This window comes from Pristis pectinata, chromosome 24 (assembly GCF_009764475.1).
Source record: "Pristis pectinata isolate sPriPec2 chromosome 24, sPriPec2.1.pri, whole genome shotgun sequence".
Lineage (NCBI taxonomy): Eukaryota > Metazoa > Chordata > Chondrichthyes > Rhinopristiformes > Pristidae > Pristis > Pristis pectinata.
Window position 1 is genome coordinate 34,100,148 of NC_067428.1, and position 25,009 is coordinate 34,125,156.

Consider the following 25,009-nt stretch of genomic DNA (forward strand, 5'->3'; position numbering starts at 1 on the left):
TTATTTGGTGCAGTGGTTACCGCAAAGTGATTCATTTCGGGGGGGGGGGGGGGTGCGGTAGCAAATTTCAGTTTTCTCATATTTTAATGTAGCAGAGCCTGACTGTCCAGATACCTGAGTTGTGGCAGATTTGAGAGGGAGAAGAGAAAACTTCTTCTAAATTTGGACAAAGTTCTTGGAGGATTTGGCAGAATGGATGTTGAGGGAATGTTTCCGCTGGCTGCAGAGTCTTCTCGGGGTTAAAGAGAAATTTCTTCACTTGGCATTGAGTTTTAGGGCTGTGGAAGCTCAGTTGCAGAGCGTATTCAAAGCCACAATCGATGAATTGTTGGGTGCTCAGAGTGGAGTAGAGGATCAGCCGTACTGTTACCAAATAGCAGGGCAGCCTGACTTGCAGCAGGAGGGACTGAGAAATGTCTGGGTATGGTATGTAGTCTCACAGGAGACTTGGCCTAAGTCAATGAAGGAACAGCTGGTCCCCGTCTCTTCTCCCACATCTGAATGTTTTCCCAGATGACTAATTGTTCTTTGTTTTTTCAGGAGATTTCTACGGGAGACTCTAAAAATGTCGAATGCAGAGGATTTGAATCGCTTGACAGCTTGTTCCTTGGTGTTACTGGGTCACATATTCTATGCCCTAGGAAACCACAGGGTGAGTTGAGTATTTCTAACCGGAACTGTCACAGGCCTGTGTCTGCAAACTGGGTGGGTCTGATATGTTGTTGTAGTGAAGTTTGGTGTGGTGGCTGTCCTGTGGAAGTGACTGTCACAGTGCAACTTCAGTGTCCTTGGTCTCGATGGAGCACTGTACCGTGTGGGGTCAGGTGTTCGTTCTCGGAGCCACCTATTTCCTGTTGAACTCTGACTTTGTACCTACGAAGCATAGTTATGGATTCAGTTTTGCTCTTCCTCCTGATGGTTGACTTTGCTGCCAGTGCAAGTGGTTTCTTAAACAGAATCTCATACCCATCTTCTGCCTCTCCTCTCAGCTGAGGCTCAGTGGGTCACGCACACACTTCCTGATGAATGAGATGGTTGTGGTTCAAGTACCGTGCCAGAGACTAGGGGTCAGAATCCAAGCTAAGGTTGTGGTAGTGGCAGAGGGTGTTGCGTTGTTGGAGGGTCTATATTTAGGATGACTTGTCAAACTGAGACCCCACCTGCCTCGCTAATCAATGTACCAGAGCCTGGGGCACTGCTGTAGAGGAGATTGGGAATCGTCTCTAAAGTCTTTATCGACACTTATCACTCAACCAACGTCACTAAGGACAGATTAACTGCTCATTATTACATTGTTATTTGTCAGAAATTGCTCTACACAAATTCACTTTAATGTTTCCTACGAGACAGCAGTGTGTATCTCCCTTCGAAGAGTACTTCAGAGGGCAGCAGAGTGGCCTATCAGGTAGAGCTGCTGCCTCAGGTCCAGCAACCTCAGTGCTGTCTGTGTGGAATTTGCACTTTCTTTCTGTGAGCACGTGCACATCCCCCAGGCACTCGTTCACCCCCCAACATCCCAACATGTACTAGATGGGTTAATTGGCCGCTGTAAGTTGCCTCTAGTGAAGTTGGGTGGGGAGTCGATTGACATGCAAGAAAGAGAGCAGGTTACAAGGAAATAGGTGGGGGAATAGAATTGATGAGATTGCACTGACAACCCGAATAGGTTTGACGGGCTGACTAGCCGCCTCCTGTATCGTAAGCAAGTACCTGTAAAGTACCATGGGATGTGCTGACATTACAAAACCAGCTATATAAATGCAGGATTATACCTCAAGACCAAAAGTATAAAGCCATTTAGTGGGAAGAGAGATTCCCACAGCTACATAAGTCATGTGGGGATCCAAAAAACTACAGATGCTGGAAATCTGAAACAAAAACAGCAAACTCTGGAAATACTCAGCAAGTGAGGCAGCCACTGCAAAATGAGAAAAGTTAATGCTTCAGGTTGAAAGTCCTTCAATAGAATAGTTCTGTTTCCCTATCCAGATACTGCCTGGCCTGCTAAGTGTTTCCAGCATTTTTCTGTTTTTGTATATGTCATAACCTACTGCATCACAGCACTTACAGGTTTGTCAAACTAATAATATTCATTGGGATATAAACAGAAAACGCTGTAAATATTTAGCAGGTTAGGCAGCATTTGTGGAGAGTTAACATTTCAGGATGACATTTCATCGGAAAACAGAGATAAACGAGTTGAGTTTTACAAACTAAATGTGTCTCTCTTCGCAGGAGAGCAATAACATGGTGGTACCAGCCATGCAGCTGGCCAGCAAGATCCCAGACATGTCAGTCCAGCTGTGGTCATCAGCATTGCTACGGGGTAAGTCAGGCAATGTTCCCCCACACTGACAGCAGCAGTGCAGGGTTTATTGTAAGGTGGCTTGCAGGATATGAGTTAGCTGAATAAAGGACAAATATACATTTGTGATCAGACCTCCTCTTCCTGTAATGTGCTTATCTTAGCTACTGCAAGGATACAACAACATTTTGCTGACATTTTGACCAGGAATCCACAGGCCTTAACTAATAAAATTAGTTCAAATTCCACTGCACTTGCTGTGGAAATACAGTAAATCTAGCATTGATGCTGATAACCAGGAGGAAATGGGGGATTGTCATTTAAAGCTGTGTTACTTCATGGAAATAAGTCCTTAACCAGTCTGACTCCAATGTGACTTCAGATCCAGTACTATGGTTGGCTCTTAACCACTCTCTCAAATAGCCTAGCATGTCAATCCAGCTGTGGCCATTAGCTAGTGGGTAAATGAGGAAGTGTCCATCAGCTGGATTCTTGTGTCGATACAACCAGGTTGATTCTCCCCACCCTTCAAACCAAGCCTGAAGCCATTTGTCCCACCTTCGGCAGGTGGTACACAGGTGGAGCACTTGCACTGTCCCACTTGGTTCATGAGAGAAAAAGGCAGCTACCCAGTTATTTCTGCACTCAAGCAGAGACTCAGTGGGGTTTATAGATGTTATCAGATACAAAACACACCAAGTTTAAGGGTTGTTTCCCTCAGAAAATAATTCCTCCAAACAAATGTTCCTGCTCCCCAGTGGCCTGGTGGGAAACCACCCAGGTACTGTATGGGGTGCGTGTACGTCCTCTGGAGATGCTCTTGTGCTTGGGTATGAAGCCTTCAGATCGTCTTGGTGCACTCATGTGAAGGTTCTGTCGGTGACTGTCTGTAAAACTGCACCCCAGAAAATGTCAGCTCCTCAGAGCAAGAGGGGTGTTTTTGTTTGTTATCTCAGCTCCTGAAGACGAGTTCTGTCTCTACCCTCAGCTTAGATTTTAAAGTTCAATGTCAAGCTGATGCAATACTGTTCACTTCCTCCTGGTGTCGGTAATGATTTACAGTTCACAGCGGCTCAGTACATTGGTGCACAGCAGTTCTGTGTAAATAGTGACCCTAGTATGATTCGGAAGCACTGCAGTTCATGAACCATGAGGTTACTGTATTAAGGAGCGGGGTGACTCTATTCATGGTTTGTTTAGGATACAATAATGAAATGTTTAAAAACTAAAAGTGTCTCTAAGCCCAAGGTGCATGTTTTAGGTGTTGGCTAGGAGTAATGTTTGTTTGTCTTTGAAGCAAGTATCAAACTATCACTACTCCCTTTTATTGGAGAGCAATCCCTGATTGTTGTGAAGAGTGAGTAACTGCTGAATGACTGACTTACTTTGGCAGTACACTGAGCAGCAGACCGTAAACAGCCACTGGAACTCTGACTCTTTCACTTTCCTGAGCTGACTTTCACAGGTTAGCGGTAACGCTCCTTGGCTTGGGTCAATCAGCAGGGCACATTAAACTAGCAATCTGTTCTACTAGACCAAAAGATGCCTTAATGTACAGGGCTTGTGGAGAGAGTTTGTCAGTTGTGGCTCAGGAGGCAAATTTGACTTTTAAGAAGATCGAGAGTTTGTATAGTTACAGATGGTAGAGCAAGTGATCCCTGATGCTCCCTGTAGCAGTACTGAGGGAGCATTGCACCGTTGCGAGTGCTGTTTTTCGGGTGAGACGTTAACCAAGGGCCCTGTTGCTCTCCCAGCTGTCTATAGCAACCTTTATCTACTGTCTCTTTAGGAATAGTGTCTGCATTTTCCTGGCAGCAATCAGCTACCCATTCCTGACTTCTGCATTTTCCACTCCCGTGAACTTGCCTTAGTTGAATTTGGAAAGTCGATCTTGCTGGCCCAGAGAGTTCCATTGAGCAATGAGGTTCTGATTGACATGATAGTACAATTTATGGGTGTTTCAGGTTTACAGAACAACACCCAGCCATAAAACTCCACCCAAAGCTTTTAAGAACTGGCAAAGCCTCATTCCCATCTTTGACTAACCAAACTTTAAAACAATTTTGAAAACAGTTAAAATGAAATAATTAAAAACATTGGGGAAAGAAAAGCACATAATTGAAAAAACCCTTCTTTCATTAGACTCTTGGTTCCTTAGCATTTCTAAGAAGTTAATGTGCTCTCTTCCATGAAGACAGAACCAAAGCATTTATTTAATTGCTCTGCCATCTCGATGTTCCCCATTATAACGTTTCCTGTTTCTGACAGGAATGGATCTACATTTCACTTCACTAGTCCACAGAGTCTTACTTCAGTGGTGGGCAAATTACTGGAGAAGATTCTTAGAGACAGGATTTATGGGCATTTAGAGAAGCATAGGCTGATTAGGGACAGTCAAGCATGGCTTTGTGAGGGGCAGGTCGTGCCTCACGAGCCTGACTGAATTCTTTGAGGATGTGACAAAGCACATTGATGAAGGTAGAGCAGTGGATGTGGTGTACATGGATTTTAGTAAGGCATTTGATAAGGTTCCTCATGGAAGGTTTATTCAGAAAGTCAGGAGGCATGGGATCCAGGGAAACTTGGCTGTGTGGATTCAGAATTGGCTCGCCCATAGAAGATAAAGGGTGGTGGTAGATGGAGCGTATTCTGCCTGGAGATCGGTGACCAGTGGTGTTCTGCAGGGATCTGTTCTGGGACCCCTGCTCTTTGTAATTTTTATAAATGACTTGGATGAGGATGTGGAAGGGTGGGATAATGTTTGCTGATGATACAAAGGTTGGTGGTGTGTGGATAGTGTAGAAGGTTGCTGTAGATTACAACAGGATATTGATAGAATGCAGAGCTGGGCTGAGAAGTGGCAGATGGAGTTCAACCCGGATAAGCGTGAAGTGATACGCTTTGGGAGATCGAATTTGAAGGCAGAATACAAGGCTAATAGCAGGACTCCTAGTAGTGTGGAGGAACAGAGGGATCTTGGGGTCCACGTCCATAGATCCCTCAAGGTTGTCACGCAGGTCGATAGGGTTGGAGTGGAGGGATAGGCATATGGAGTGTTGGCCTTCATTAGTCGGAGAATTGAGTTCAAGAGCCGCGAGGTGATGTTGCAGCTCTATAGAATGCTGGTCAGACCACACTTGGAGTATTGTGTTCAGTTCTGGTTGCATCATTATAGGAAGGATGTGGAAGCTTTAGAGAGGGTGCAGAGGAGATTTACCAGGATGCTGCCTGGATTGGAGAGCACGTCTTATGAGGATAGGTTGAGCGAGCTGGGGCTTTTCTCTTTGGAGAGGAGGAGGATGAGAGGTGACTTGATAGAGGTGTAGAAGATGATAAGAGGCATAGATCGAGTGGACAGTCAGAGACTTTTCCCCAGGGTGAAAATGGCTAACACAAGGGGACATAATTTTAAGGTGGTTGGAGGAAGCTATAAGGGGATATCAGGGGTATGTTTTTTTTTACACAGAGAGTGGTGGGTGCGTGGAACGCACTGCCAGCAGATGTTGTGGGGGCAGATACATTAGGGACATTTATGAGACTCTTAGATAGCCACATGAATGATAGAAAAATAGGGGGCTATGTGGGAGGGAAGGTAGATAGATCTTAGAGCAGGATAAAATGTTGGCACAACATTGTGGGCTGAAGGGCCTGTACTGTGCTGTAGTGTTCTATGTTCTAGTCTTTTTTTTTCTCTGTACATACACTTGAAGAGCTTTTATCATTCATGTTTTCATTGCAAGTTTATATTGTATATTTCCTATTTTAATTAAACTATTGGGTCAATTTTTGCTGAAATCTAAACTGTTCCCCGGTAACTTTTGGATATTAACAACTCTTGTTAGGGATAGTTAGTTTGCTTTTCCTTTTGTGCTCTTTCTCCATGAAGGATTGTATGCAGTTCTTGCTATTATTCCTTAAATATTAATCCTTGCATTCACATGTCATGCCTTTTAAAGAAGCTGTACCAATCCACCATAGCCAATGCACTCCCAAAAACTTCATAGTTTGTTTAAATTTAGGATCATAGTTTCGAATTGAACTACTTAACTTTCAATCTTAATGGAAAATGCTGTCATGTTGTGGTCATTCTACCCGAAAAGACCTCATTCAAACAACTACCACTTTTTCACTGAGCAGCCCCCAGTCTTGGTTTGGCTCCTCAGTGTGTTGGTCTTTAAAAAAAAACACTTCATCCACACTCCACTCTTTCATTCCATCCCATCACTGACTTTCCTTCTGTTGCTTCTGCCCCTCTTCCTTCTCTGCAACTTAAATGTTTGATTTCTGACATGTCCTAGTTCCAACAAAAGGTTTTTCATCAGAAATGTTAACTCTGTTTCTTGCTCTACAGTTGCTTGCCTGACCTGAATTCCTCCAGCATTTTCTGTTGTTATTTCAAATGCTTGGTAGAACTTGGCCAGTTAAGTTTGAGACTTCTGCATTGTGTGGCAGTCCCGAAAACTTGGTAGCAGCTGCATTGAAAAATTTCAGCAGTTCATTGCAATTTTCCAGCAAAATCCCAGCCAGAATATTTGGTTGTTTTTCTAATGCTGTGTGCAAATAACTCTTCAGTCCACTGAATACATGTAAGGAGCTGAATAAATGCAAATCTTTAAACTTGCCCTAGCCCTCTGTTTATAGCTGTTTGGCAGAGGATGAGTTGATTCCACTTTGTCCCACTATGGTGTCATCTTTTTGCCCATTGTGCTGAACAAACAGTCCTCTCCGGCCATCAGACAACTTGTCACTGCAACACCTCCAACTCTCTGACGAAGCCAGTTACTGTCACTCTAACATCTGTATGTATAAGAGCAGTGTGTAGTTTGAATAGAAATATTAAACCATGCCACTAAAGAAGTTTTAAATCATGAACAAATTCTAAATTCTGTTCCCTTAAAAAAATGACAATTATTGCAAAATGTTTCAAGAGCAAAAGTATTGTAAAAGTCGAGTTTATTGTCATATGCACAAGTACTTGTGTGCACAGCTGCAACGAAAAACTTACTTGCAGCAGCATCATATGAGCAGCATTTCACAAGAAAAGCATAAATTAAGCAAATTATACACAATTTTAACAAGAAAGAACACAATTAGAACATAAAGTCCATTTTAGTGCAAAGTGGTCAAAGTGGTCACAGTGTTGCTAAACAGTAGTGACTTAGGGTTGTGCCGGTGGTTCAGAAACCGAATGATTGAAGGGTGGTAGCACTTCTTGAACGTGGTGGTGTGGGACTTCAGTTTAAGGTTGAAATCTTGTGAAGAGCTAGGTTGAGAGGTTACAGTACATCCCTTGTGATGTTTTGTAGTGCTGCACTGTTTTGACCGAAACTGCACCTTTGACTTCCCAGAAACAACATTCATGAATTGTGATACCCAGCCCCACCTTCTCACCATGCCATGGAGTGCACCCCACCGTCTGTTAGACAGTTATGAAAGACTTGTATTATGTAGCACCGTGCTATCTTAAGGATATCCTGTGAAGAACACTACTGGAATGTTGGAAATGAGAAAATCGTGCTTCTCCAACATAATCCGATGAGTCACAATCCTCTGTCTTTCCCCATTCTTTCTAATTTTCTTTTCTCTTCCATTGTTTAAATGAAATTCCTCTTTGAAAGATTCTCTTGAATCTGCCTCCACTGTTCTTTCTAGACAGCATGTTCCAGGTCTCACAAACTTACTACATTTTTTAAAAAAAAACCTTGTTTAGCTGAGTAACTTAAGTCTGTGGTTTATCTATCATCTTGCTACACTTTCCAGTTTCTCAAGTCCTTTATCAAATGAAAACTATGTACCAATGCTTTCCCTGCTTTCTGCCAACAGTCCTTCAAAACTGTCAGAAGTTTGGGGAGGGAGAGGGGGCCTAGCTTGTGTAAGTTCAAGTATTTAGGTGCCAGTAAAACATAGTGGCTTCAGTACTGAGGGTCTCTGTGGCTGTGCAATTTCTTAATTCGTGTTTTCCTTTTCTTAGATCTTAACAAGGCATGTGGCAACTCCATGGAGGCTCATGAAGCAGCTCAGATGCATCAGAACTTTTCCCAACAGCTTCTCAATGACCATATAGAAGCCTGCAGCCTCCCCGAACACAATCTGATCAACGTAAGTACTGTATCGTCTGCAGTCTGATCACTGTGGAGACAGCTTCCCCAACCCAGTCCCTTCCAGTATTCCCAGAGGAGTGTTTAAAACTGCACCTGAACAACCAGCCTGTAGACGGTTGTCAGCTGTGCTTCCCTTCTGCCATTGGCTAGTTTCTGGTTCAACCTTGACCTCGTGCCATACAAGAGGAAGCAGTTAATCTTTTAACCCTGCTGTGTCCAAACTTCTGGGAAAGCTATCCCATGCATGTTTACCAATGTGTTTCATTGGGGTGTAATTCTAGTGGAGGCAGATCCGACCCATACTGGCGGGTACAGGATTATCACTGTTATTCACTGGGGTATAGTACTGGTGAGTGCAAATCTGCCACTGTATAAAGCAAGGCTGGTGGGAGAGAGCAGGCCTGTCATTGTAGAAAATTGTAACATGGTCCTGATGGATGTGACTTACTGTGTAACTGTGAGGACTGTACAGGGAGGTGCTTGATGAAGGGAGTGCAGTACCTGTTGCTGAAGGTATTTTGCAAATTCCCAAATAAATCTTAATTTGGAAAACTGAGCCATACGAAATGTAAATATCCATGGCAGCATGGATTGGAAGTGGCTTTGGGACAAAATGCAGAGTCATTGGAGGACGTTAGAGTGTGCTGTTTCCCTGCACCTGGTTTGGGGGTTGCTGATACTTTTTGTATATTTGTGATGTGGATAAGGGAGTTCATGGTAAAATTTCAATTTTCAGAGGTGGCAGTGTGGGGAAGGGTGAGGTGGGTGGCAGAGACTGGAAGAGAACACGAGCCCAGTAGGACGGGCAGACTAGTGGCAAATGACATTTAAGTCCTCTGCTTTTTACAGTCCATGTTGAAGACTGAGGTACCAAGTGTAATGCTACAGTGTAGTGATGACACAAGCTGGAGGGGAGTGAGTTGAGGGGACATACTGACCAAGTGGTTGAGTGAGTGAACAAAGATCAGGCAGATGGAGAACAATGAGGTGAGATGTGAGAGTATTTACTTTGGTAGAAAGAATAGAAAACTGTTATTTTAATTGTAAGCAAGTGTAAAGCGTTGATGCTCAAAGAAATCCTGGTGTTCTTGTATAAGAAACACCACGTCAAAAAGCAGGTATAGCAAGTAATTAAGATGTCAAATGGTCTGCTGCTGTATAACACTGGGGTACAGTACCGGTGGGGACGGGTCTGTCACTATATAACACTGGGGTACATTACCAGTGGGGACAGGTCTGTCACTGTATAACACCAGGGTACGGTACCGGTGGGGATGGGTCTGTCACTGTATAACATTGGGGTACAGTACTGGTGGGGATGGGTCTGTCACTGTATAACATTGGGGTACAGTACTGGTGGGGATGGGTCTGTCACTGTATAACACTGGGGTACAGTACTGGTGGGGACGAGTCTGTCGCTGTATAACAAGGGTACAGTGGTGGGGATGGGTCTGTTGCTGTATAACACTGGGGTACAGTACCGGTGGTGACAGGTCTGTCACTGTATAATGGGGTACAGTACCAGTGGGGACAAGTCTGTCGCTGTATAACACTGGTGTACAGTACTGGTGGGGACGGGTCTGTCGCTGTGTAACAGTGGGGTACAGTACTGGTGGGGACGGGTCTGTCGCTGTGTAACAGTGGGGTACAGTACTGGTGGGGACGGGTCTGTCGCTGTGTAACAGTGGGGTACAGTACTGGTGGGGACGGGTCTGTCGCTGTGTAACAGTGGGGTACAGTACTGGTGGGGATGGGTCTGTCGCTGTGTAACAGTGGGGTACAGTACTGGTGGGGATGGACCTGTCGCTGTATAACACTGGGGTACAGTACTGGTGGGGATGGGTCTGTCGCTGTATAACAGTGGGGTACAGTACTGGTGGGGATGGGTCTGTCGCTGTATAACAGTGGGGTACAGTACTGGTGGGGACGGGTCTGTCGCTGTATAACACCGGGGTACAGTACTGGTGGGGCGGGTCTGTCGCTGTATCACACTGGGGTACAGTGCCGGTGAGGGCAAGTCTGCCACTGTACTGGGACAGCTCTGTTGCTGTAGAATACAGGTACAGTGAGCCTTGGGGGAGCAATATAAGGAATTCAGAGCATTGTTTAAAAATTTCTGGGTGTGTGCTGTTCTCATTGTTTGAAAGGTAGCTAGTGGCACCTTGTCCCTTGGTGATGTGTGCATTGCATTTTGTCTTTCAGTGGACTGACGGGCCTCTTCCTGTGCAGTTTCAAGCCCAGAACGGACCCACCACCAGCCTCGCAAGTCTGCTATGAACAGAACCGAAGGTTTAAAATCTGTGGAACCCATCGTCCCTCAAACCAGGCAACATATGAAACAGGATTTATAAATTGGCTTCCTAGTCATTGCCAGGCAGACGGCAAGTGTGTCTGCCTGCAATGCTGCGGGTACTGTCCACACCTTTACCTGCTTCCCTCTGGAGTTCAGCCTATCCCTGTGTTGAGGACTTTGATGCAAAAAAAAACTGGTTTGGTTTGAGTGTGGGAATCATTATTATACCTTCTCATCCCAAGCGTGTTTGTTGTTTGCTCAGTTTCCTGGTCTCTCAGCTGGCCTGTTTCTAAGCAACATGTAATTTTGTTTTTCCCCCGGTGAGGGACTGCATGGGCCCAACCCTCTCCCATGTCATATTCTCCCTACACACCCCTCTTACTACTTGGCATTGAATGTTTGCATAGCATCGTCACAATTGATGCCCAGTCACTGGTTGCTGTGGGAACTAGCCCATCTCTGAAAGCGGTGCTCACTGTTTGTTCTGATAAAGTGGCCGAACCTTCTGCATAGGGAGCCGTCAGAAGCTTGCAATTGATCCCACTGCACTTTGAGCTTGTGCCCACATTTAACGTGGTGGATGGCAGGCACGGTTTGATGTGGACCTGAAGCTGTTTCCATCAAGCCCAGTGTTTGAGGCTGTTTGATCAGGAATCTCAAATCGACCTGTGTTGTTCTGAGTTGTGCAGCTGTAGCTAGCTCTCTCGCTCTGCTCTCCGGTCTGAAACATGGGCTCCTTTCTCTCTCCATCACCCCAAAATCCACACATTCCCTCCTTCCATCACTCACCTACCCCTCCCCCCTTCAGTGCAACTGATGGTCCTGCCACTAATGGATCATAGAATCATCAAGCAGAAGATGTTTGACCCAGTGAGTTATTTCTATTTATTTCTGTGCTTTTATCTAATAGAGAAATAGTTTATTTATAAACTGAGAGCTGTGGTCAGCAGTCATGTAGAAGGGAGATCGCCTTGAGGCTGCTTCTCTTGTGGCGCTCTCCTCCCTCCCCCTCTCTCTATCCCCTCCCACTTCTCATTCATTCCAACTGCAGTTGCACTGTGCCAGCAGCTGTGGCTGTTTAATGAGCGACACAAGTGGTAATTACAGCTAAATGCAAAACAAAGACTTTTTAATTTTCTCCATTCAAAAAAAAAAATTGCTTTTAATCCAGATTTCTTGATCTGAAGTTGGTACCTGCCCAAAAGTTGGTGTTGCAGCTCTGAGATACAAACAGTGTAGGTCCCTGATTCAGTCTGATCACATTGGCTGACTGTGGCTGACACATTGTGCCAATGCCTCGGCCTGAGTGAGAGGAAGGAAGTCAGCTCCTGGTACCTGACTGTGACCCCAGCTGGAAGGTGTATGTCTGTTTATACTTGGTACTGATTCAACTCCTCCATCAATTAAATGCAGTTACCTTGTAACTCAATCCGAAAATTAATCTCCATTTTGCGTGTGCTGCCTTCACACTCCCACTTTCCACCAATCATGGTGAGTTGCCGTCTGGAGCTATCATTTGAAATAAAAACGAAGTGTTGAAAATACTCAACTAGTCTGGCAGCTTTCTACAGAGAAAGAAACAGAAGTAACTCTTCAGATCAATGACCCTTAACTCTGTTTCCTTCTCCACAGATGCTGCCTGATGTGAGTGTTTCCAACACTGTTTTTATTTCAGATTTCCAGTAACTGCAGTCTTTTGACTTTGGAGCTAAAGTTTATGTGATTTAAAGGAGGCACAAATCAACCAGGAGATTTTCTAATTAGAAATAGGCAGGGGACAGGCATGTGTGCACGTTTGCATCTATCTGGGTGGGTGGCTGTGCAAGGTGGTGGTTTGGTGGCTGTGTATGTCTGTGGCTGGTTGGCTGAATGAGTGGATGAGTGCCGTGATACTTGCCCTTCAAGCATCCGTAGTTCATGTAACCTGTCAAAGTGCTCATTCATGATCACCTGGCCAAGCTGACACTGAATGACTTGTGCAGGGAGCAGACCCCCTACAAAGGCTAGCACTGTTGCAGAGGGTGGGAAATTAGCAACAAAACCAACTGACTGAATGGGGTCTCTGGAATTTCCCTTTCCTTAAATGGCCAGGCAGGAGTAAGCAAGCTGCAAGCAGAATCCAGCCAACTCATTGTGGATTCCTTTGGGTTCCTGTCCAGTATAGTTAAGGAGGGATGGGGTTGGGGAGGGGTGGTGTGGAGGAGAAACAGATATTGTAGCTGTGAAGGGATTGCATTGGGTGGCTGGATGCAGCGGTGAGCTGGCTGGGCTGGTTGGAAAGACCAAGAGGGCAAGAACTTGTAATGGGCTCTGTGTTCCTGATGTTTGCACTCATTCTGATGTACTGCCTGCTTTGGTGTGAGAGATCTGGCTGCACCTGAAATACCAATGTGCCTTCGTACAGGGGAAAAAATTGCAATGAACTGCAAGGGGTTTTTGTTTTAATAACTGGCTGGTAGAAATTGGAAATGGAAGCTAACAGTAGAAAACTGGTGTTTCATCATTGGAAAGAACAAAGATTAACCTTTGGGGTGAGATTAGGTGTCACCCCGTCAGACTGTGACCAGCATTTTTGCTTTATTTCAAATGATTTGCTGTCTTTCGAGCAAGAAGACGGCAATTAGGCAAGGTTGAAGGAGGACGGGTTGTGGGGAGAGAACAGTTGGTCAGTGGGTTCAAGGGATGCCATTTCTTCCAAACATGTTCTGCTAAGTAAATAACTCTGACCCTCACTGATAAAATCTAGCTTAAAATCTCAGTTTTAATATAAAACCCAATTCTTCTTGGGCTCCTGTCAGCTGTGTGTCTATGAATTTGGTTTGTGCCTCTAAAATGAGAAGCATTTCCCAAAATTAGCTGGCTTTCTCTCCAATACGATGCTGCACACGCTTCCTCTCAGTCCCAGACCATCTGAAGAAGTTTCATAATAAGTACACCTTTCTTGCTGCCGTCACACATCGTATTGATGTAGCAGCTTTATGGATCTCAGAGGGCTGCAGGGCTGGAGCACGTTAGAGGTTGGGGTAAACCAAGGCTTTGTTTAACTCCGAGCCATTGTCGGCATGGGCTGATGGATAAAGGGATTTGATGAGAGTTAGGACACACGATGAATGAGCTTATTTGTAGAGGATCAAAAGAGGGAGGCCAAATAGGAGTCTCGACCAATTGACATTGAACTCAGATCCTGGTGTGAATCTGGGAGCTAGGTAAACCGTTTTGAGGCTGTCTGTAGCTATGGTTTTATTAAGAAATCCTAAAATAGTACAGTAGAATATGATTTTAAAGAACTCTTGCTCTCTTTCCCCCCCCCCCCCCCCCCCCCCCCCCCCCCATGGGAAGATCTAGAAGATCCAGTCAGCTGTCACACGGGGGCGGGTGGGGGGGGGTGAGGTGGGGGTGGATTTGGTACCCACTCCATCACCGTGACTGACCCGGGAACTCGTGGTGCAGGAAACGACCACAATCTGACAACACTGCTACAAGTTGAATTTAAAATGTACAGGGAAGGGCAACAGTCAACAAGAAGCCTTACTTCAGATATCAGTGTGTTGCCAGCAAATCTGAAGGTACATATGGGTGACAAGTGCATCTTCTGTTTTCACTGATTAGCCAGAAGGGTTAATGTTCCAAGTCTGGGGAACTCGTCACCAATGGTGCTACAGATAGGGCCCAGCATTCGAGTACGTTGAGACACCTTGCAGGAATTTAAAGTGTGAGTGACCACCACACCTGTTGCAACTTTGCCCCATGTAGATCACTTTCTGGGCCACTGCATTCCTCAAATCAAATTTAAAGAAACGTGTTTAAAGACAAATTGCTCTCGAACACCCTCAGCTTTGCACCAAATTCATCTCTACTCCTTTAGTCCTCATGGTCTGATTGCCCTCTGCCCTCAGCCCTGCAGCCTGCTTATCCCCAGCCGGCACTAGTTTACTAGGGCCATGGTGTTAACGCTAACAATATTTTGTACAGCTTGTGTTTCTTTAATCAAATGTTTGTATATTTTATTCATTAAGGCAATTCTGATGAAACCCCTACATACGTTTCCTTTTCCCTCACACCCTCAACTTAGTAATGTTTTCTGTCTGTACAAGGTTCATGTGGACATAGCGGTGTACATAGATGTGGAGAATGTGTACAGTGTAGTAACCAACCTGCAGCTTACCTGACCTACAATCTTTGTTTGTGTGTATGAAGACTGAAAAAAGTTCTAGACAGCAAGAATGACAGTATGTCAGCTGCAAGGCAAATGCAGACTAACGTTTGTGGTTATTTTCATCTTCCCTCCCCTGCTGCCCTGTGCTCCTGGTTCTATTCCTGATGATGTGAGGAATGTCTGTACTACAGTCCCCACACTATCATTCCCAGATCCACAGCCTCCAGCCCTGCCTGTGTGCTCTGTTACACCCATATTTTGTTTCAAGTGACTTGAGGAGGGATGTAACCTCCATTACCTATTATCTGCAAGCTCTTTCCTGTCCACAGTATCGTGTCCAATATGGAACTGTGTGGGGCCAGCTCACCAAGTTTTGTGTTCTACCCCTCCACTATGGAGTGAGTTGAGCTCCTCGCCCATGGGTTAGAAAAATAGGGGTGAGGATCCATCAGGTTTCCCAGCCATGATCACAGCCCAGCTAACCATGTGATCACCCATCAGGCCCCCAGAGTAGACCCGCTGTAAGCTGTACAAGAATCGGCCCTTGGAAGAGATTGGAGAATGGTCTGTGGACTCACAAATGATCTGGGTCTGTTCAACACCCTGACCAAAATGGGAATTTATTAAAACGACAAGCTCGCGTCTGGTGAGCCTTGCTGTGTGTTGGGGCAGGACTTGTCCATGTGCGTGTGATCCCATTGCGAGGTGTTCTGCATTCGTAGCCAGTACTGTCAGGACTGTCGGCGTACACTGACAATGCTCACATACAGATCTTGCTGTTATCTGTTCACTGGAACCATTTCTACATTTGATCAGTGCATGGTCTCAATGTTTAAATATTTCCTCTCTCCTCCCCACCAACCCACAACAACAGTATGGAAGGAGGTTGTAAAAATGAAGCAACAATCTAGTTTTGTTTTTGTTTCTCTGTGAAAAGCCACATCTATGAGGACAAATGCTGGAGTCCAATCAGTTGTAGGCAAAGTTACTGGTCACTGAGGTGTTGTAGGTTGTTCGCTGCCTCCCTGTCAGATCCGACAGCAGCTTCTGTGTAACCTGATGCTGTGCTCCTTCACTCAGTGCTCCTGCCCTTATCGTGATACCTAGTCCCAGGATGGACACCTGCACTCTGCAAAGCTGATAGGCAGGCCACTGTTCCAGCCTCAATCCGTGGGCCAGGGAGAAGGTTCGCTTGGACCCCTTCCTCCTAGCTGCCGACTGTGTATGTATTTGCAGTGTTGAACAGTAGAGCTGAGCTCGTGGGCATGAAGTATCCATGGGAAGAGTTTGAATATTTTATATATATTTCTGTAGGTTAGATAAAGGATGTTTTTATATAATCAGATGGCTGATATTTCTTATGATTTAAACACCATTTTTCCCTATGATGATGGCATTTATACTACCCGCACTTGTCTAAATGGGCCATCACCCGTTTGTGTCGGTGTGACTACAGTCAGGACACAGCGGATGGGTGCTCCTACACTACATGGTCTGAATGTCATATGAAGGATCCCCTGGCATGGGAACAGTCTGAGTAGCACACCCCTACCCTCAGCCCTTTCCCAGATCAAGAGTCACCACCTCACTGTTCACTGACCATGAGCTCACCCCTGAGACACAACTTGTGGGAAGGGCAATGTGCGATTAGATCTCAGCTAGGTGCATGTGGATCCAGAGGACAGGGTGAGGTGGTGGGGAGGTGTGACCGAGCCTTAGTGGTGGATTTTGGCTGTGGAGCAGCACTGACTTGTGGTTTCATGCATCATTAATGACACTTTAAACAAGGCGGAAGAGGAGCAGTTTTATCACCACCCCTGCAGTGATTCAGAACCTGGTGCACACACACACACACACACACACCGTTCTCTTCAGGCCTTTCTCTGTTTCTGACTGTCTGCCTCTTTCCCTCCTCCCTTCCGCATTATACCTCCTGTGACCACGGTGAATATCCCAGTGGTCTTGGTACTAGAGTCTGGGAAAGTTCCTGGGTTGCCTTTGGTCTGTGCAGAAGCACTGCAGTCAGTCTTGGTGCTCCCAACTCCGGGACGGCTGATACCACCCAGGGCTTTGGGCCCTGCCTCTTGGGTGTGTGTGTGTGGTGAGGACAGAGCTAACTAGCCCTGTCTCCAGATGGTCACTTACTGTCCATACCCAGTGCATGAGGAACTACTGCATCGAGGGTGGGTCCTCCTGCAATGAGGGACTCTACATCTGGCTGTTCCCTGATTGTAACATCATCTCTTGGCCCAAACAATGGGTGGTGGGAAATCAGTGGAAGATTTTGTGCTCTGTGCCTGCGAGGAGACAGGGACTTGTCTAGCACAGGCAACGGTAAACTGGACACAATAATACACCTGATAATTTCTGAATTCAATCACCTTGCATTGTATGCTGCACAATTAATATTTACAGCACCATGCAAAGTCAACTGGGCAGTAACTTGTACACTTTACAACCTGCATCCCTGAAGTATGTACATCAGAATTGATTAGGTATCATATTAATTTTTTTTTTTGCAGCTCTTCTGTTTAGTTTCTGTACAGACAATTCAAAGTGTTCTTAGACTGAGACAATGTTTTAATACCTACCTACATCATGTATCTGGTGAACCAGTTTCTGTGTAATTATGTCCCCTTGAGAATCATTGTTATGGCAGGTTTGTTAACACATAATTTGTGTTTTAGCATCACTGAACCTTTACGATAGTTTATAGATGTCTAGATGTTTTGAGATGTAAAGGATTCCCTACTTCAGTGACAATGCCACTGTGAAGTAGGGATAGATTGGTTTGTAAATATGAATCTATGTAAACAGAACCTGCCTGTCGCTGTGTTTTTAGCTTTCTATTACATTTGGATTAACTTTTTTTGTTTTTTATTCTATATATCAGGGAATTTTTAAAATAAATTCATAAATCTAAACTTTTAATACTCGTGCTGTTTTTCCCTTGCATAGGACTCTGCTGAATTAGCTTGTGTCTAAGGTTGTTTACAGTATTTACTCTCCCTTCTCTCGTGCTGGGGCCTCTGAGTGTTGGTTATTGTCACAAGGCACATTTGAGCCAGTTTTCATTCAATCTCTATTTTCCCTTTTTGTGGATCCTAGTTTTTCCAGATCATCTTTCTGACAAGAGGGAAAACATCATCAGATATTGAACTTCCATACAACCAGTTAACTACTTTTATTTCTGCAGGAATTTTATTGTAAAACGTGCCCTGGCTACTTCACTGCAATGTCATCAGCCAAAATTTGACACAGACCCACGAAAGAGACCTTATTACAGGTAGCCCATGGGTTAAAGGAGTGTTGTAAAGCTGTGAATTACAGCAGATGTGTCCAGTTCAGACGAGGCACAGTGTCTATACTTCAAAGAGTACTTACCGCCACTGGTTTTAAAGAAAATTAGGATGTGCAAAGGTTATAAAGGGCAGCATGGAAGTGAATGTTCTTGTTGTGGGGAAGGGAAGACTTGACGTTCCAGGAACCCAGGATCAGTGTCACTTTGTCAAGTACAAGAGTACTGGATGGCTCCCTCAACCCTGCAGGTATCTTACTTTTTGCTCCTGACTCTCTGCAGATAATCCTAGCAGGGAGAAATAGGTCCCTCCTATTCGTCCTGTCTCAGGGTGAATCCTGATTTGTACACCTCGCTTAAAGCTCCCTTCAGTCGCATTTGTTCCTAGGAAGCCTGGCCTAGCCAATTTAGCTATAATCCTGCAGTATAGTCTCATAGCTATAATCCTCCAGCGCTGACACCCTCCCTGTAAACCTCTGCAATTCCTGAGTGCCATCACATTCTGTAATGTGGGAACCACAACTACTCGCAATGCCCCAGCTTTGGCCTAACTGGTGTTTTGCAGTTGTAGGTTGACCTCCTTAGTCTTGTATTTTGTGCCTTTATCAGTAAAGTACTGGACTACAAGGTACATGGTTCCCTGAAAGTGGTGTCACAGCTAGAAAGGGTGGTGAAGAAGGCTTTTGGCATGCTGGCCTTCAGTCAGGGCATTGAGTATATAAGTTTGGATGTTGTGTTGCAGTTGTACAAGATGTCGGTGAGGCTACGCTTGGTGTATTGTGTTCAGTTGTGGTCACCCTGCTGTAGGAAAAATGCCATTAAGCTGGAAAGAGTGCAGATTTACAATGTTGTCATCATGTCTCGATTTGCCTGCATTTGGTCCATATCCCTCTAAACCTTTCCTATCCATGAACCTGTCCAAACGTCTTTTAAATGTGTAATTGTACCCACCTCTACTGCTTGCGGCTCGTTCCACACACCCACCACCCTCTGTGTGCAGGGGAAAACTCCTCTCAGGTCCCCTTTAAATCTTTACGCTCTCGCCTTAAACCTGTGCCCTCTAGTTTTAGACTCTCCTACCCTGGGAAAAACACTGTGACCATTCACCTTACTTATGCCTCATGATTTTTATAAACCTCAATAAGATCACCCCTCAGCCTCCTCCGTTCCAGGGGAAACAGTCTTAGACTATCCAGTCTCTCCTTGTAACTCAACCCACCAGTTCCAGCAGCATCCTTGTGAATCCTTTCTGAACCCTCGCTAGCTTAATCATATCCTATGGTGACCAAAGCTGCACACAATATTCTAGGTACGGTCTCGCCAGCATCTCTGTGCCCCAACTCTCAATTACGTCTGAACTCAATGCCTCGTCCGATGAAGGCACGCGTGCCACCTTGTCTGCCTGTGTCGCCACTTTCAGGGAACTATGTACTTGTATACCCACATCTATCTTCTACAATGCACCCCAGGGCTCTGCCATTCACTGTGTATTTCCTGCCCTGGTTTAACTTCCCAATATGCATCACTTCACACTTGTCTGAGTTAAATTCCATCTGCCGTTCCTTTGCCCACTTCTCCAGTTGATCCAGATCTCATTGTCACCTTAGACAACCTTCTTCACAGTCCAGCACACCAACAAACTTCCTAAACATACCACCTACAGACCCAGCAATTTCTTCCCACAATACACTTGGTCAGACCTCAGGGATTTATCCACCCTTATGCACCTCAAGTCCACCAACGCTTTTGTAATATCATTTGTTTCATGACATCACTGTTCTCTTCCCTGAATACCCTAGCTTACATGACCTTCTCCACAGTAAACAGAGACGAGATATTCATTTAAGACCTCACCCATCTCCTTTAGCTCTGCACATAAGTGACCATTATTGACTCATAAATGGACCCATTCTCTCCCAAGTTACCCTTTTGCTCTTAGTATACTTGTAGAATGTCTTAGGATTCTGCTTTACTTATCTGCCAGGAGTAACTCATGCCCCCTTTTTACCCTGCTGATTTTAAGTGTACTCCTACATTCCTTGTACTCAAGGGATTCACTTGATCCCAGCTGCCTATAACTGATATATGTCTCCTTTTTCCTGACTAAAGCCTCAATATCCCTCATTGTAAAACCCTTCTCGAAGTCAGAGCCCTTGATTCCATAGTTGGCTATCTTGTCCAACCTCACTGCCACCCCAACTGACGAGGTCAGTTTCTGGAGCAGACAGAACTCTGGATTTTCATAAACTTGGAAGGCCAATTTCAGTTACAACCACATCTCCCAGGTTTGGCAAGGGGAGGAGGTGCCCTGAGATTGTGAGCTGCAATCATGACCATCTTTAGGAGAGATCCAACTGAACTTCTCAATGCCATCCTGAATGCTACATTTTTAGCTAGATTCCTCAGCCAGAGGAAACAAACTCCCTGCCTCTAGTCTGCAAATCATTTTCAAAACGTTGAGTTTCAATGAGATCTTTCCTCATTCTTCTAAACTCGAGAGAACACAGTCCCAGTCTATGGAACTCTCTTCATCTGCAAACCTGCCTTCCCTGGAACCAGTCCAGTAGAACCATAGAAAACTACAGCACAGAAAACAGGCCATTTGGCCCTTCTAGTCTGTGCCAAAACATTTATTCTGCTAGTCCCATTTACCTGCCCCCAGCCCATACCCCTCCAGACCTCTCTCGTCTGTGTATCTATCCAATTTACTCTTAAGAGTTAAGAGCGAGCCCGCATTTACCACATCAGATGGCAGCCCATTCCACACTCCCACCACTCTCTGAGTGAAGAAGTTCCCTCTAATGTTCCCCCTAAACCTTTCCCCTTTCACCCTAAAGCCATGTCCTCTCGTACTTATCTCTCCTAACCTAGGTGGAAAGAGCCTACTTGCATTAACTCTGTCTATGCCCCTCATCATTTTGTAAACCTCTATCATATCTCCCTTCATTCTTCTCCGCTCCAAGGAATAAAGTCTCCTGTGTACTCCCTGCTTCAATCCTGACCTTGGCAGCTGTCTTGATGGAGTTTACCATCTCTGCAATTTCCCAGCCCACCTGCCCCTCCTGAGCTGGAGTGCCCCAGTCCAGCTGCCTCTGAGGGACTGCGTCAGAAGAAGTGGTTGCAAGGTGGGGGAGTCACCAGGGACTTCATGCTGCTGAGAAAGGTGAATTTATTTAAAAATTGACACAATTAAACTGGAGAACTTTCAATGGAGTTGGTGCAAGGGAGACAGAGAGCAGACTTTGACCTGCTCTGCTCCAAACCCACTGACCCAACTGTTGACCCAAACATTAGCCACCATTTCACACTCATTGCAAATGGATCATGGGAAAGACCCTGTTTACTACTTTAAGAAACCCCACACCTTGGCCCGCTGCCATTCAAACTAACTTGATAATAATATCCCGCCTCTGTGACTCGTGGATTGGTTCCTGGGCCGGATTCTGGTTCTGCTATTGGTCAATCTCGATGTCTATCAGCTCAGATTCCAAACCCTGGTAACACGTTAGAGTGATGTCTGACGTCCATCGAAAAAGTCAGCCCTCCCATTGGAACTCCTCATTGGACAACTCCAACCAAGTTTTAAATTTGATTGGACTACTTGGGTGTCAGTCAAAACATCGAACCGCATCTTTCTGTTATTCACTCTAACTTGATAGTAATACCCACCCATATCCTTTGACGATTGGACCACCCGACCGGATGTTAGCTCTGCTATTGGTTAGTATTAACGTCAATCAATCAAACTTCCACCCACGCCAGCCAACACGTTAGGATGATATGGGATGTACAAGGGCCCGCCTACTATCCTATTTGCTATTGGACAGCTGCTGCGTAGACGCACAGATGATTGGACCGCTTGGTTGTCAATAACGACTCCGGCCGCTCGGTATCAACATAGGTTGCAGCAGACCCGGAAGTCAGCCTCCATTTTAACCATTGTTACGGCGGAGAGAGGGGAGATTCGGGTCGTCGCTCATAGCAACGGGCCGGGGAAAGGCGAGAAGCCCCGCTCCCCTCCCGCCCCCGCTCCCCGCTCCCGCAGTCAGCTCGTCAACCTTCTCCCGCTTCAAAAAAACTTTATTTTATAAAAAGGTGGTAAATACAATGACGGTTCTGGAGCCCGAGGCCTAACTTCGCGGTTGAAGCCTCGGGGTCGAGTAGGTGGGCAGTCCGTGCCGGCTCGCTGCTGTCCCGGCATCAATGAGGCGCTGAAGCTGGAGGTTTTTTTTAAAAAAAAAGAAACGAAGAAAATAAACTAAAGAACAAAAAAAGACACAAAAGCGCCCGGAGTTCCCTCCACCACCCCCACAAAGCAAATAATTCCCGGAGGGAGGATCTGCCAAGTTCCAGGTATCACAAGGTTGCAGCGAGACGTTTCTTGTTCTGTTTGAAGTTTGTGGGGAGTTGTGGAGCTCGGCCCCCGGCAGGGTTGCTGGCTGCCTCCAGGGCTGACACAACGGGGGGGGGGGGGGGGGGGGTGGAGTTTAAGGCAACAAACTTGGTCAACTTTCTGTTATTGGGGGCGACATGTGGTGGAGACTGCAGTAAACTTCCAAAGTTAACTTACACTCAGATTCATAAACTTCAAAAAAAAATTGAAAGTCTTATGTTACCTGAATTCAACGTACTTTTACTACAATTTTTTTATTTTTATTGAAAATAACACATTCGGTATTCAGTCTTTAAATTTTGCACTGCCGATTGTATTTATGAAGTTTTAATTATATGGAATTGGAAATATTTTCAGATTCGTGAACTTAAAATATTTCATGTATGTTATTTTTAAGAATTTGAAGACTTGAAGTTTAAAATTTTATGGAATGATGAGCATTTGATGTTAACAGGTTGGATGGATGCTTTAGTAGATTTACAGTAAAGATACTAGTTCCTCTGATTTGGGAAGCTGGAGAACAACGAGAGTACAGTAGGTCTTGAGAGAAAAAGAGTTACTGATGTCAGACAACCCCATCATTATTCAACTTCAGGAGCCGAATGATTGGTGCTAGTATTTACAAAAACAGTGTCTGTCTTTAAAGAGTTGCAGAAGATGCTTTGGGACTGCCTTCTATTGTAGCTGCAGTGACTGTTTTAAAACCAAACTTCTGTTGTGTTTGGTACTGAAAATGACAGAAGTTACTGTGTTTGGAAGCGATCAGTGACGTGACCCCTTCGCCCAAAGATATAGGTTATCCAGAAGTCACAGAGTTGTACAGCACAGAAACAGGCCCTAAGGCCCACCACATCCATGTTGACCATTTTGTCCTGCAAGAGTTTTACAATTTTCCACTCCCATTTCGGCCAAAATGTGTGGGTTTGGGGTTTCCTGGCTGGGGATTGTCTGAGGTTGTGTTGTGAGGAGAGACTAAGGGAGCTAGGGTTTTACTCTTTGGAGAGGAGGAGGATGAGGGGAGACATGATAGAGGTGTACAAAATATTAAGAGGAATAGATAGAGTAGACAGCCAGCGCCTCTTTCCCAGGGCACCACTGCTCAGTACAAGAGGGCATGGCTTTAAAGTAGTGGGTGGGAAGTTCAAGGGAGTTATCAGAGGAAGGTTTTTTGCCCGGAGAGTGGTTGGGGCGGTGGTGGAGGCAGGTACGTTGGTCAAATTCAAGAGATTGTTAGATAAGCACATGGAGGAATTTAAAATAGAGGGATATGTGGGAGGAAGGGGTTAGATAGTCTTAGGCGAGGTTTAAAGGTTGGCACAACATTGTGGGCCGAAGGGCCTGTATTGTGCTGTACTGTTCTATGTCTGGTATCCACCATTGCTGTTCTGTACAGGAAGGTGTGGTATTATTTGAAGTTGTATGTGCAACAGGGGTCAGCTGACAGGAAGCCAAGGCCATAATGTAAATGATGTTATTTAGTGGAACTATGGACCCTTGTCCCACCAAGTCTGTTCTCAGGATCTGAAGCTGTGACTTTTAACTTTAGAGCAACAGCAGCTCAATTAACTGGCCCTGAACTAATACTTAGAAGTGTTTACGCCAGTGATTGGTATTACGGTGGTCTTCTCAGGTTAAGGATGATGGGCTTCCAGTCCAGTTCTGTACCATCTAATGTGGAACCTGCAGGTTACTGGGCAGGTGGGTGGCGAGCTCCTTCCTTCAAGGAAACATGTGATTGGTCAGAGAGTTGTATAGCACAGCAACAGACGTTTCAGCCCCCCATGTCTATACTGACCATCAAGTTTCCATCTATACTAATCTCGTTTACAAGCAGTTGGTCCAAACCTCTCTATTCCTTGGCGATTTAAGTGCTCATCCAGATAAGATATCTTTATTAGTCACATGTACATCAAAACACACAGTGAAATGCATCTTTTGCGTAGAGTGTTCTGGGGGCAGCCCGCAAGTGTCGCCACGTTTCCGGTGTCAACATAGCATGCCCACAACTTCCTAACCCGTACGTCTTTGGAATGTGGGAGGAAACCCACACAGACATGGGGAGAATGTACAAACTCTTTACAGACAGTAGCCGGAATTGAACCCGGGTCACTGGCACTGTAATAGAGTTACGCTAACTGCTACACTGCCATGCCTGCCCATACAACTTGAATGTTTGTGATAGGTCTACCCCTGCCTTATTTGCTATTGAAACCCTCAAACATCCTTTTGTTACTTCCACACACAACTGCCCCAACACTTTCTCTCTGTTTTCCATTAAAAGTCAGAACTCTTCCAAAGTGTGGAAGGGATTTGGGGAGAAATTGTTTGAATCTTCCTGAACAGGAAGATAGGTTGTTCTGATCTGCATCGGTCACTTTTAATGATGATTTAACTCCTAAATTTGTTAAATTTATGATTGCAGCTAAATGCAGTTCTGTAGCCCGGAGGTTATTCATGGAATAC

The 25,009-nt window shown here is 45.2% G+C and overlaps 2 protein-coding genes across 7 annotated transcripts in view; both read left to right on the top strand.

The window, feature by feature from the left end:
- Positions 1–17,779, top strand: part of mau2 (MAU2 sister chromatid cohesion factor) — a 62,775-nt gene extending 44,996 nt beyond the window's left edge. Inside the window, exons 16-19 of the mRNA XM_052037777.1 lie at positions 541–652; positions 2,236–2,326; positions 8,277–8,404; positions 10,609–17,779. Coding sequence (XP_051893737.1) covers positions 541–652; positions 2,236–2,326; positions 8,277–8,404; positions 10,609–10,683 — 406 coding nt within the window. The 3' untranslated portion in view covers positions 10,684–17,779. The remainder of the gene's footprint in view (positions 1–540; positions 653–2,235; positions 2,327–8,276; positions 8,405–10,608) is intronic.
- A 4,321-nt stretch (positions 17,780–22,100) lies between these two features.
- gatad2ab (GATA zinc finger domain containing 2Ab) overlaps positions 22,101–25,009 on the top strand; it is a 133,488-nt gene continuing 130,579 nt past the window's right edge. For all 6 annotated transcript variants that reach the window (XM_052037729.1, XM_052037733.1, XM_052037740.1 and 3 more), the window contains exon 1: positions 22,101–22,506. The gene's annotated coding sequence lies outside the window, so the exon portion shown is untranslated. The remainder of the gene's footprint in view (positions 22,507–25,009) is intronic.